Consider the following 14,922-nt stretch of genomic DNA (forward strand, 5'->3'; position numbering starts at 1 on the left):
TTCAACAGATTGTTCACTGTCCCTCTCTGGTGAGGGGTGAGAGTTCAGTGCTTGTACAGCACTGGGACACAACAATATCAGTACAATGGCTTGGGAATTTGTGTTAGAGAAACTGCAATCCACAAGCTAACACAGGTCTACATCCTTTAATTCTCTTGTCAAAATAGCATGTTATAGGGTAAATATATATTTCTGTTGAGTTGTGGTGTTTCTCCAAAATAAAACTTAATTCCAGATAATGAATAAACAATGACTGTGTTACTGTTGCAACAACCTAACAGAAGGTATGAGCAAAACCTTTTAGAACCTGGGAAAGCTTGAGTTTTTTTGGAGGAGGCAAAGTATTATTGTCACTGTAAAAACAGTCGGTGTTTTCATGGTAAAAATGGATCCAACACATTTTCCTTCACTTACAGCATGGTGGTCCACTACATTGGGAAAAAAAGAATGCTAAAGGTTGACATTGTAGATGTGCCCGAAAAAAGGGTTAGGACAGCCATCATCTGATGATGTATTAGCCTCTGGAGGCAACAGCCAAAATTGTACTTTTATTATCTGCATATGAATGCAGTGTAGTTAAAAGGCAGATAGATGATGAATGTTTTCCCTCTTTTGCTCTTCACAAAGACTTTTTACCTGCAGGAACCTGCTCAAACTAGAAACTGAAACCAAAAGGCCCCTTGGCCCCAAAATCGTGTTATGCTGCTATGTTGCTTCTGCACATTCACATGCAGAATCTGTTGTTAGAGAATGAATATGCCATAAGTGCAAAGATACAAGACATAGCGATGATATCAGACAGGACTGAAGGTTGGTGCCAGTTGGTTGGTCCACCACTTTAGTCCAGACAGCAATGTCTCAACTGTTACTGAATGGATTGCAACGTTCATGGTCACCGTGTGAACTGTAATAACTCTGGTGATGCTGTAAGCTCACCCTATGAGCCATTATCAGGTCAGATGTTTAGTTTGTGCAACACAGGTTCACAACCAAATGCCTGTTTAACTAATGAGATTCCCACTTGTACTTTGTGTTGACTGCTGATGAGCCAATGTTCGCCAACTTGCTAAATGCAGGTTGTGAACAATATATGTGGTAAAATTCTTAGCATTTAGGCCTCGAAGCACTGCTAGACAATGACGTAATGGGAAATCCAGCGAGGTTTGACCCCGGGTGGGATCTTAGTTTGTCTCACAGGCTGTATATAAAGTTGGATGAAGTGCTGATACACGTGATCGACCGATTGCGAGTCATTCTCATTTGTCAATCATGACGTTTGTAATCGTTTTTTGTATCATGAGTTAGACACTTTGCATCCAGAACATCTACCACTTTGAAAAATAAACTCAATAAAAATACAAGATACAGATACAAAATCCCAAATATCAGTTTTACATTGACCATAAACCACATGTCAGAATATCACAGGAGAAAATTAAAAAAACAGAAAGACTAATCAGCAAGTTCCCTTTATTAAAAGCACTTTATTTCACAAGCTATTCTTTGCCATGGGTTTCTGCTCACCAGAAGCCCTGCAAGGTCAGATTCTGTAATCACGGAAAATATGAGTCATTATTTTGTCCGTCTCACAAGGTATTTTGGAAGGTCTGTTGAAATTTCAGCCCTCCTACTATCAAATAAACAAAAGGTTATTTTAAGGTTGTTTTGACTTTTGGGAGAGTTTGCAGCACATGCACCATACTGTTTCTGCAGGCTAGGAAGCCACATGTTGAAGTGCACGTAAGATCTAAACAGAAATCTGTGCATTCTCTATTTACTACACTCTTTGAAACTGGATTGCCATTGTTTAAATTACACATGTGCAGGACTCAAACGGAATAAAAGACTCTTAGTCTGTATGAAAGTCATATTTATTTGCTTGTTCCTTAATGGTTTGACTCTTTTGTTCCCACGCAGGGCGAAGTATTTCAGAGGGAAGAAGCTGAATGGAGAATACGAGATCCGGGTGGAGCAGGTACAGCACATTTAACATAAATTCTGTCTAATGGAATATTTTAATTAATAGTTTAAAAGGTATTTGTCAACATGTTTTACGTTTTCTGCTTTCCTTTAATTGATTAGTCCATGAACTTCATAGGTAAGTCAGAAACCTATCCACAGGTTATACCTCCCACTGGCTTTCATTCACACCAAGATCCCCAGTGTGCAGCCTCTGGTAATTATGTCACCAGTGCAAAATTGCAGCAATTCTATCCTGGTTATTTCGGCTTCATTTTTGTAAAGTGGGAGGAAGTGGAGATGTGTCATCCATCTTTATATCCAGTCGTTGGGTAGAAATGACGCAATTACAAACTCACAACAAGTGCATTGTCACTTTGTCACTGCTGTTCCTTTTGCTGAGTGCATTATTTTCTATATTGAAACCCCATTGTGCATTATCACTCTTATACTTTTATACTTATGATTTTTCTTTTTAGAATACTAAAAACTATCCCATTGAGATGAGGCTTCTTGTGAAAACTAGACTTCAGAGAATTTGAAAAGTGGCCACCTTGACCTCTGTTATCCGATAGGCGTTTTGATATTAAATTTATTCAGATTTATACAATCTTAATGCTAAGCTAGACTAAGCTAATCACCACCTGGATCTAGCTGTACTGAATGTGAGAGTATCAATCCCCTCAACTAACTCTCAGCAGGGAGCGAAGAACCATAGATCACCAAATGTTTTAAAGTAGCTCAATTATAATTCTGCATAATTCTGCCTATATCATCAACAGTGTGCACACAAATATGTTTATAAGTCTAGACACACAGTATTTAGGGTGTGTAGATAACATCTAATTTACCTCACGTAACTGGTGGATTATACATCTGCAAACTATTGTTGAGACTGGAGCTGTCTTTGAAATGGAGTGGTGGGTTTTTATGGGAGAAGGAAAATGGACCACAGAACGTTGGACTGGCGATTTTACAGCCTCATTGCTCGACTCTCTACTGTTGTGGTCACATCCTCTCTCGGGGAGGGGTGGCAGCAGGAGTGAGTCCAGATTTTTCTATGAGATGTGATTTCTTTTTTACATTTTTAGTCTTGAGGTGTCACAGTTATTGAACCTCAATAAAAACTGGCAGAGTTAAAGAGGCCTCTTGAGTTAATGTTGTGGGGGACCATACGAGTCCCCCAAAGCTGTGCTTAAAGGCCCACCGACCTACTTACATCTTGTTGGCTCCTCCACTCTTTCCCACATGCCCTGTGCACTGGCGCTAACAAGTCAGTTTGCTAATTGCCTACAGCAGCCAGACTCTTCATTGGATGTTTGTGCACCTCGCTGAGAGCCTGAGGAAGATGGAAACCCAATCTCTGTGTGAAAACGCAGCGACATGCTGAGATGAACTCTTTTAGGGGATGACAATAAAAGCAGAGAGGCCCTTTGCACTTTCTTCCCCTCTCTTCAATCCCATTTTCTTGCTGGCTTTTAAAACATCAATGTAGACTTTATACAACGGCCTGCACCAATTTGAAAACAGGGCACCAACATTAGCTCACTACAATCTTACCTGCTACATTTTGTGTTTTTTTATGTTTACCTATTATGGTAAATATCTATGTTTTATTGGTCTTTCAGTTTGAGAGCAGGACTTTCAGGAAATCTAAGCACAAGCAGGATTTTGAGTGAGAGCATTACAAAATCTGAATGTGAAATCAATAAGTTCTGCTCTCAAACTGAAAGACCTCCCTCTTGAATAAAGGTAGGAAGAAAAAACATGACAATCTTGATGATTTCAGTTCAAAACAGCTCCCAAAGCAGATTCTTTTTTTCAAACCATGCAATGATATCATATTCTGATTTTCCTTTCTTTTTTGGGATGGACATTGAACTTGGCCAACATATGCAACATGTCATCTATCATTTTCATGCAGTGTGCCCTCTGAAGCGGGCTCATAAGCCTCAAACAATCATAACTCTTCTCCGCAGTGCTTGCTGCCATATAAGGTACAATCTGTGGACTCACTGCAAGCGTGTCATGCTGCAGTGAGGAGCGAGGCTTAATGCCAGTGTGTAAGAAAGAGAGAGAGCGAGCGAGCAGCTTTGATTCTCAGATGTGATAATTCATTTAGGCTGCCTTGCCACCTCTACCTCATGCAGCCACTGCCCCATAGCAAATTTGCGAGCCCATTGTTGTGGCTCATTCCCGCTCATTTCCATGCCCCACTTTGAAGTTTCATTTAGCAGACGCCCGAGGTCCTGTGTTCACCGGGTAACAGTTTCCTTTTTTACCACTAAACCGAAGCTCATGGGAGCACTGCTGGTGGTTCTTTGAGCTTTAATGTGACTCATAAAACACTGCTTTTTCATCACATTTGATTAAAAATGTTCAGTATTAGTTCTTGAGCTCGCAAAGCAGTCGTCACCATTTTATCCGTATGACAGGCAATCAGAAATGTAACATCAGATCTCATGCTTGAGAATTATGAGCCTGTGACTCATTTGCATCATGGGATAAATATTCAATAAGTATCTCTTGTTGATTCTCCTGTGTACTTGCAGTAATTGGCTGATAATTGGCACAGTAAGGGTTTGATAATTGAACTTAAGAATTTATAACATCAGCATAAGGCCTGAGTTTTTGTATTATTTCACCCAATAGAAAGGCAAATGATTAAAACAACTTTTTTTCATATCCAGTATGTTAAACATTACAAATAGCCACATTTCATTGATGATTGTGTATAAATAACACTAATGAGATACAATGTGTCAATGTGTGTTTTTTTGGGGCAAACAAGGATGGATGTTTTCTTACCTATGCTAACTGGCTCCAGACATTAATCAATCTTAATTCATGAACATGATACAAAACATACATTTCAGTTGATACTTGGTATCTGGTTCTATTAAACTGTTTATGTTTATTACAGGCGTAAACTTTATCTACAGTACCTGTAGTCTATTTTCAGTTATGAGCAGCTGAAAAGCACAAAAATAATTTTAATTGTAACAACTCTTTAAATATGAATTTTGCTTCAATAATTATGATCAGACAAATTAAGGAACGACAAGTGGCTATAATCAGATAATGCACAAACCCACTCTGACAGTAACGTCTGTTATATACCTGAAGATTGCAAACATTAAATGTAGATCAATGTGTAAACACTGAGTGTATCAAATTGAGCAAGGTTGCAACCAATTGGTAATCTTAACATATCCTCGCCACTTTGTTCTCAGACCCAGAGATTTGGTGTGTGTATCCAGGCTAGTGGTGCGTTCCAGAACACCAGAGCTTAGAGGATTAGGTCTTGCCTCCCATGCCTTTCAAGCATCTTGGATGTGAGTAACACAGTGGCGGTGGCCCCTTCATGTTGTCACCAGCTAGCGTTGCTTGGCATTGTCAAAATGAAGGTCTGTTGTAATAATTCTGCAGTCAAAGCCAATCGTGATGACATGATGACACCCGACCAGAGCGCTGCCTGACACTCTGAATATTTACAAGTCGGAAAAGCAGCAATTTACACGACTGCACAAATTAGACAGTTAAATATGAAGAAGCCTGTTGTTGGTGAAAGAACAAGGGCCAGTTCTTCTGTGTTGCCGGACCATGTGTGGTTTTGGGTCGTGCAGGGCGACATCTGCTCGACAGGCGCATGACCTCAGCGCTGTCCACAGTCCTTTCTGCTGCAGTCATGGCAGCTCACAGACAGTTGGCTGTACGTTATCCGTACCCTTTTTTGGCTTGTATTCGCCCATGACATAGGGCATCTGGGTAGAAGTTGGCTTAAGACAGATGATTAAGATCGTTCCTCCCAGACATTTGACTGACCCAGCTGCCCTCGTGCCTTCTGTTGCCCTGCTACATTTAGCATCTGTCTTACATTTCAGCATTTAATGCCTCAATGGATTATTTCACTGTTGTACAAGGTGGGAGTAATTAGCTGCAAATACCTCTCTGTGGTGCATATGAATGGTCCACTGTACCTCAGACCTCTCAATTGCATCAGTATGTGATTCTAGCAAGTTTATCAGGAATTACTAAAACATCCAGACATGGTCAACCAGAATGCATCTGCCCTGCAGACTTCACCTCATGTTATTTCCCCCTTTGCCAGACAACTTTTGACGCATGCACTACAATGTGGGACTTGTGTAACATTTCCCATTCAAAGTATTTTTATCTCAGCCAGGTTTGTGTTTGTCAGAGTTTTCCGCGCAGGAAATAAAGAGGTGAGGAAGTGAAAGGAACACTTAAGGTCGCAGAGAAAACATCTATTTTCAAATGAAAGGAAACCACACAGTATGTGTGTCTGTTTGGGCGAAACATTTTTTATCAACAGCTCCTCCAGCGGGCACCAACTATCAGTGGATTAAAATGAATGTTAAAAGGATTATAATGATCATTTGTGGAGCGGAACAACTAGTACAGTTAATTATGGCTCAGATCTGCAAAGACAGATTTTCTTATTGTGCCTTAAGTGGCTCCTTGTTTTAGCTGCCTTATAATTAGAAATCCTAATGATCATCACAAAGCATCACGATAAAGCAATCAGTATTTTGAGTATATAATTTTTGTGTTGTGTGATACAGACCATGTATTTACAGTATCCACAGTATAACATTTCCATTTTTTAATTGCATCTTGAATCATCGAGTGTCACCTCTCACACCTTTGATGACACCTCAGTTGCTTTCACTTCAGTTGACAGTTGCTTTAAACTGACAGTTCAACTGTTTCTTTCTCTTCCACTTGAACTTACAGTTTGTTACTGCTTTCACTTCTCATTCTTGACATTAGAAGTCAACTGCTCTCATCTGGTCATTCACGCACATGGACTTAAAAGCTGGGACAGTGTTGTGAATGTGACCTGGTGTTGTAGCAACAAAAGCAGAGTTGTCCACCTCAGATACATGACCTTGTAATCTCAGGTGTCGTTGTCGTATTAAAAAAGTTTGAAAAATAAATAACAGGTTAAAAAAGCATAATACAAGCAAAGCTTTTATTTAGTCAAGAAACACACTGTGAAATGAGAATGTAGAGTGCTTACCTTTGCCAAGGCAACAGTCCCCTTATGAAAACACACTTACGTCTGATAGACAAGGATTTTTTTCATCAAGATCCATTATTCCCTGGGAAAATGTAGAAAATGTCAAGAAACACCTAAACTTACAATGTCAAAGAAAGTGATAAAAGATTCCTGGATCAGCTCCCTGATACAGATCCTCGCCAAAATTTAATGGGTTCTTTCTTGGCCCATGTCCGATCCTTCCACCAAGTTTCTTTTTCTCTGCTCTTCACTTGAAATTAATGAAACACATATTTCATACACTTCATATGACAACTCAAACCATTTTTAATGCTTCAGCTTAAACAAATACTTCAACTTCTTTTAGTTTTAAATCAGATTTTAACTGCTTTACAGTATTTCAAATTGAATTAGAATTTGACCATATTTTTACCAGTTAACGGTGGTTGAATACCTTCAATGCAAGCATTGCAACATTCTGTTTTTGTAGTTGTCTAGTTGCTCGATATTTTGCAGCTTGACCAGTCCCTCCAAGTTGTTTTTGGACGACAGGACAAAAGATCCTGTTTACTATTTGACTCAGGAGCGAACAAAAGGAAGCAGAACCACATGAATCTCAGTGTAGACAGTAAGTCCACATCTAAAAATACTCCCAAAGATTCCAAACGAGCTGCTGTCGAGTGGTGTTTACTGTACCCTCCACAGGTTCACTTGACATGGCAGTAAGGCCAGAGTGCATGCAGCCCTGCAGTGATAAGTGAGGCTGGCACGGAAATTGTTCTTCCTAAGCTCTTTGGGTGCATTTAACTACAAAACCATGTGTCAGGTACAGAGTACTGTCTGTCAGAATAATAGATACTTCTGATACCACAACTACACAGCCCCTTAAAATCTGTATCTTGTGTGCACAAGTTATTATCTTGTGGCGTCTTGCGAACACCCACACATATTTATTGTGTGGGATGTCCAGATCTATAAGGGCTCCATAAACTACTTGTCTAAGGTGCTCCTTTCTTTTAAATATACACATACACATGCGTATTAGCACTATGTTAGCATTTCATTGTGTTTTTTGAGTGTGGTTAAACCTAATGGCAACTATGCTGTCTCCTGTAACTGTGTTCATGCTAACAGGTCAGCTGAACACCAGCCTAAATGCAGGTCAACAGTTGGGGAAGAATCAGCTCTGGATGCAGTTCTTCCATGTATCACTTCCTGTTTTCCTTTCCCAGGAAAGAGCCGCTGTCTGAATGTGTTACCGTGATGGTAACCATGGCGCTGTGAAAGGCCTCCTGTCCTGGCTTCTAGGCCTGTGTCCCACACCAGCCACTTCATCCATTACCGCCCAATGACAGTAGCTGTAAGAACTCCTCTTACCCAGAACCAGCCAATCAGAGGTGGCGTTGACTGCTCGGCCCTCGGTCAAAATGGTGCCTGCTCTCTGGCTATATCTGGTCAGAGCAAAAGTCAACGTTGGCATCTGTGTTTGGGATGGGATTTAATGAGGAGATGGGATTTGATGAGGAGATGCTCTGATGAACCATATGCGTGTGTCTGTGTTTCACAGTGCGTCTGGGTGCGTTATGCATTTAAGAGTGCTTTTTGGCCAGGCAAGAGCTGCTGAGCACACAGATGTTTCTTTCAGAGGCGGGTATCAGTAGAGAGGAGCTGAGAAAAGGATGGGAGCCAAGTGCATGTCCTTGAGGCGCATTGAGTTTGAGTGGCGCCTCGTTGTCCCGTAAATAAGATTACGGCATTTACTCGCCCCCTGCTCTTCCTCTGGGAGAGCAACACAATGAATAAAAGAGGTGGGTGTTTTTTTTTCTCTCTCTCTCTTGCCGTTTTGTTACGTTGGCGCATTCTTTTCAAAACCGAATCACTCCCCCATACGGACTTTACATGGGCCACGGCACTAGATGAAAGGGAAATTTATCTAAAAGAATATTGCTGATAATATTTTCTTTTTATGGAGATGAAAGCCTGTGTAAAGCCTGGTAAAGCAGGCTTAAAGTCTCAAATGATGATCACAGTATATGAGAATGTGTAGATAGAAATTGCTTTAATTTGCCATGGAAATTGGCAGGAGATGGGTTGAGTATAGGGTCAGCTGGAGGATCTGCTTCCATCCCCATCCATGCTGCTGTGTGTGGAGGCTGATGAGTCTGTATGAGACGTGCTGCACGGCCTGAAGCATACAAGGTACAGCAGCTTACTGTAGATTTGAGCTATTGCAAGGCTACTACATACAGCAGGTCATTTAGACAGCTGCTCTTTATCATGCTAGCTGTGAGGTTTTTGTACAGATCACAAAATATTCATTAGCGAAGAGAATAGAGGTTTGCTGAACATTCCAGTGAAGCTCTGAACTGCTTCAAGACTGAGGAAACTCTGGCTTTTACTCAAAAATCTTGATGTGAATTCACAGATTGTTTGTGTCTGATCACTTGCGGGCAGCTTTTTGTTTTGGCACAACTTTACTCTTTACTTATTAAATCATATGTTCACTGTGGAAGAGATCTGTGGGACTGAACCAAAATATTACAGTTGTGCACAGTTAAACCCAAACAATAAGCTTTATACTCATAGCTATGATACTAAAAAGCTCAGTGTAGTCAACTGCATATATTTTCTTATATTAAACATCGTCACCTGACTCATTACTAATAGAAATATATGAATTAATGCCATTTTAAAGCTCAAGTCTGAAAAAGCTAAAGGCATGCGGGGCCCCATCGTCCTGATTGGAAGGAAAAAAAAAAGACATCCAGCCACTTTTCATTTTGAAAATCTAAATTTACAAAAGCACAAAAAATGTTTAGTATGCAAACCATCTACAAAGGCTTCTTTGTTCCGTGATTGTTGATTTTTCTTATTTATTTATGCAGTCAGTCCAGGATTGAATCCACTGACCCTGCAGTCACAAACCCATGTCTTTGATTAGATGACTGCCAAAAGCCATTAGCAATGTGCTGTACATGTGTGCTTCCCTCAAAATGCAACACATCCTTCAAGAAGGAATTTGCACTGTCAGTGTTCTTAAGAAGTATAAATAATTGTGTCCAATAACAAAGTTAACGTCTTCATATAACTTTTACAAAACATTTCTGCTGTAGTGCAAAACCACACATTGTGATTGTGTTCTTGTGCGGCCTCCATTGCGGTGTGCTGTGTTCATGTGGCATAAATATGTGTGTATAAATATGTGTGTATAAATATGTGTTAGTGGATGGGACACGGATCAAACGAAGACAAAGTACGTGTCAAATACATTTTTCAAGGGTTGTTTCTGTCACTTTAGGGCGTTATTATCCCACTGATGCTGTAAGTTTGGTTTAAATTACTTATTAGATGCTATAAAAATTGGCTAAAATTCACCTGCAGCTGAGACTGAATCACTTTTGGTCGAGCGTGTGTATCAGCGGTGTAACACTAGCAATAGAAGTCTTGTTGCACTGGGTTTGAGTCTGATGAGTAGGTTGGGTCAAGGCAAGTGTGATGCACTTGACTGACACCCCCTTTGGGTACTATTCTACATCACTTTTCAGCTGATTCTATGATTCGCTTTAATCTATAATTTTGAGTTAGTTTAGTTGTGTAACTTTGATATTGTTAGTGGGTGGACTTACTTTAAAAGACAGCATAATGCCTCCTTAACATAAACTTTTTTTCTCACACTGCTTTTTCACTCTTTTGTGAAGGGCCGTCATTATTGTGGCAGAAGAAAAGTACATGTGAGGAAAGCTAAAATTGGCTAGATCATAAAAAACTGTTGATTTCTTGACCGCAGTGACAATCATTAGAAAGAAAATTGAGTTGTCCCTCTCTGGTCCGCGTCCATCCAGAAAGTCTATTCCCAGAAATCAATTGTCGCCCCTCCTTTCGAGGATCTCTGGGAGTTTGACTGAGTCATTAGGTAGCCGGGCTACAGCCTTTCACAAGGCCCTAACTGTCCGGGAGGCCACAGACTGGGGATAACTTAATTTGCCTCCTCTCGCAAAGTCCGTCTGTTTTGTGACTCTTGTCTTTTACTATCAGCTTTACAAATGCAAAGATATAAAATGAAGTAAATGAATCTATTGTTGGCTTTGTCATAGATATTCTGTCTGTTAATTATTTTTCAACCTTGCATCTGTTTATATATACATATATATATATATAGTTACAATATATTTACAAGTCAAAGCATAACACAACAGGATATTCTTTATTTTAACTTTTTTTTCTTTTTTAAAAGAAGGAAACCTTTAATATTGTTGTGCATCTTGTCACTGTTGGTGTTTTGTACCTCTGTGTTCCAGGCGGAGTTCTCAGAGATCAACCTGGCCTCCTACGTCAACTTGGGATGCATGGTGGATATGCAGGTCAACAAAGGTGGCAGTAAAGTGGTGAGGTAAGTTGCTCAAGGCCCGACCCAGTGCTCCTTTCCTTTGACGCATTTCCCCATGCAATCTGTGATCTGCCTCAGTGAGTCTGCACAAAGGCTCCAGTTCTTTTCTCTCAGTAGCATTAGGCATGACTCTGTGTAAATATAACACTGCTTGCACTCAGAGAAACCAAGACTGTAATGTGATTATGCCAGTGAAAACCTAAAAAAAGACTTCTCACCCACTAGCTGCAATCTCAGCGTTTTTGTAACGAGGAGGGTTAGTTATCTGTTTTTGTTTTTTATTCCCTTTTTATTGCACTTATTTATACCTCTCATAAAGAACGGTTATTTTTGAGTTAGACTGCTGCGCTGATGCATCTGGAATTAAAAAACTTGTCATCTTTCAGTGGCCAGACAACAGCTCCTGTTCCAGCAGCAGCAGCAGTTCAACACGTGGGGTGGGTGTTTAAATAGACTGCTCTGTTATGTGAAGTTGCCACTCAAGGGGATTGCTGATGATCAGCTGATCCGGGTGGCAAAGATGACACCGTGTTCCGGCCTGAATGTGATGTCATTTCATTCCAGGTGGACACACCTGCTGCACAGATTGTGAGCTATCACAGAGTTAGCAGCTACTAAACCGTGTGGATATGAGGAAGACATAAAATAATCGGAGGGTTGGAAAGTTGAAATACAGTACTTGGATGTTCCAGTTGCTTCAAGTGTAAAAGCTAAAAGCACTTTCACTACTTTTTGTAAAGACCCAGGAAATAAGCAGGCTGTGGCCAATAGTCAGGTGTCTGGCAGCTAAAGAGTCAGACATCTCCGTGAGTAGTCGGTGGAGATCAAAACAGAGCTAAAAGCAAGGTAAATATGAGACTATGCAAATAGGCATATTAACCTAATCTTGTTTCTGCTACCCCCATGTGGATAAAATGTGTTGATGCAGATTTAACAAAAAAGATTTGAGTACTAATAATAACAAATACTTCAATCAAAAATAGATAGAGAAAAAAGTTACATCAACATTCGTTAAGAAGAAAATGAAGAAGGCATGTTGCTAACAGACAAGGATGTAAACAATTCAGGGCGTAAAATATACTTTAACATGAGCTTTGCATATGAGCTTTGAAATTAAGAAGACGGCAGTGGATTTAAAATATTTGCTTTAACACTGACTGTAAAAATCTCTTGTTTCTTACAAGATAAGCAATTCATCTTTGTTACTCCATTAATGTCAGCAACGCTTTGCTATTTCACCAACCTACACTCCTTTCTTTAGTACACACGTTCATATTTTTGATGAAGTGACAAAAGAACAATAGCCAGTGATAGTTTACTTCTTCTTGACTGAGCAACAACTGTCATGGCTGATCACGGTGGTTATATAATATATATTTATAGCCTCAATAGTCCTCTGCTTCTCCAGTTTGATAAGAACCTGACTGGTCGATCAGATCGGCTAACAGAGTCCAGTGTCAGCCCTAATTCTCGGCTGTCTGGAGCGTAATCAGCTAATCTGTGCGCTGGCTTGGACTCCACAGTTGGACTTGTGAAATAACTTTGTTATCGGTGGAATCAAGCGAGAATAATCACAGACACAGGGAGTAATGCGGTCCATATAACAATGCAGCCTGTTGTCAGAGCTGACACTGAGGTCATTATTGTGTGGGTTGAATATTTCGGGGATACTGCTGCAATGACAGGAGCCAAATTGGATGCAGATGGTCCAACTGCTGCCTTGTTCACAAACACTGATATTCACTGCCAACTTGCTGTGGTTCAGTTTGTCATTTAAGACTCTGAACAGGTTGTCTTATCTTTCTTTCTCGCAAGTAGTTTGATTGGCTAATGACTTATAAGGTAGAGCGGTTAGAGAGCAATGTAACTGGAAAGGCCAAAGTTTGTTTCCATTAGTTGTTATGTTTTCTCATTGAGTAAGACACCGGAGCTTTCTCAGGATAAAATAATTGGCTAAAACCTCTTGGTATAAATCTGTACTTGTCATAGATTATTGCCAATGAAAGCTAATTATTTCCTCGGCAATGTGTTTTATTCTCAGCCAGGAAAATGCTGTAATATATCCACAGAGAGACAGAGGACAGATAAACGTATTTCCCATGCACTCTGTCATCTTACATTTTGCAGTGTGGGTGTGCATTCATTTGAGGACTGCTTGCAAACAAACTTGTTCACACTGTACGTATTTAAAGCAGGTTCCTGCTTTTCCACGTGTTCCTCTGGCTGTAGTGTGCACAGCACGGTGACCTCTGTCCACAGGCGTGCTCTCCCAACACGTCTGCTCAGCTGACTCCATGCAGCGGCACACTTTCTCACACTTCTGTGGTTGCGCACTTTTTTTATGGTGACAGGTTTTTTCCACTTGTGTCATGTTTACAATACATAACAAGAAATGAATCTACTCAATAGTTGATTTAATGTGAGGACTAAAGGGAGCTGCAGTCTTTGAAGTTAGCATGAACAGCTCTTCACTTCCAGTTGCATAAAAAAAATGTCCTATCATATTTCCTTTTTTCACTTTCCAACATCTGTCTTCAGTAGTGGAGAGCAACATCACTGTTAACGGGTCTGTGCATAGAACCTCTCACTGTGTTGTGCATGTGTGAAAGGCAAACTCTGGGTAAACTCTGTATCCAATTCTCCCACATGTCTGAAAACAGCTAAAAGCTTTGGTTTCTACTGATAGCTGTTACAGAATAAAGACCAGCTGAGCCACCAGTGAGGGTCTTATAATACAATTAGAATCTCAATGTAGTGTGGTTGTTACATAATATAAATACATTGAATGGCTACTCCAAAAAAAATAGTGACTATAAATAGTGCAAAAGATTATAATGTTCTTTGTCCTTGGGATGACAGCATGGTTTGTGGTTGATGTGTTTATTTTGGCTTCATATTGCCACCACCATAATTCTGCCTCTTCTCATAGATTTGTCTTAAGCTACTTTCAAACATGGACTGATTCTGGGGATTCTCCACAGTTTCTGCAGAGGAGATGTATGTGTGAATGCAAATGTCTGAATGAGAGCCTCCACCTGGGCCCTAGTATAAAGTCCACAGAAAGTCCACAGAAGTCGATGTGAGAACACAGTAGGAGATCAACAGACGCAAGAATAAAAAAACAAATAGAAAACAAATTTCTCCAGGTGAAAACGCAGCGTCGCAGACAAAGATGTCCATCAAGTCTGATCGCTTGGTTCCAGAGCAGGAAATTATGAAGTGGAGTTTACAGGCAACTCTGCTATGACTACGTGGCACGTACTGCACAGCCTACATTGAGGCAGAGCAACACGCCACAAGGTACAGTAGTTATGACATGTTGTTCCCTGCTGCACTGCTGTAGTCAGCCCTTTGGCTTCTCCACTCTCCGCTGCCAAAACCTCCAGCAAACTGCTCGGCACAAAGTCGGGAACGCTGGTCTGGCTGAAAGTCAGATGCCAGTGGCCAAAGTATGATAAGCCACAGAGCAGCGTTTTTCTCCTCCACCGTCTTCACAGCTTCTCCTTTGGTTGATAAATACTCTATTTCATTATCAGTGATTGATGTTGCCCAG

General features: G+C 40.4%; 1 protein-coding gene across 1 annotated transcript in view; it reads left to right on the forward strand.

Moving 5' to 3' along the window:
* The window catches only part of syn3 (synapsin III), a 91,496-nt gene that overhangs the window by 19,653 nt on the left and 56,921 nt on the right, over positions 1 to 14,922 (forward strand). The window contains 2 exon segments of the mRNA XM_069519406.1: positions 1,918 to 1,975; positions 11,281 to 11,372. Coding sequence (XP_069375507.1) covers positions 1,918 to 1,975; positions 11,281 to 11,372 — 150 coding nt within the window.

The sequence above is a fragment of the Paralichthys olivaceus genome, chromosome 23 (assembly GCF_024713975.1).
Source record: "Paralichthys olivaceus isolate ysfri-2021 chromosome 23, ASM2471397v2, whole genome shotgun sequence".
Lineage (NCBI taxonomy): Eukaryota > Metazoa > Chordata > Actinopteri > Pleuronectiformes > Paralichthyidae > Paralichthys > Paralichthys olivaceus.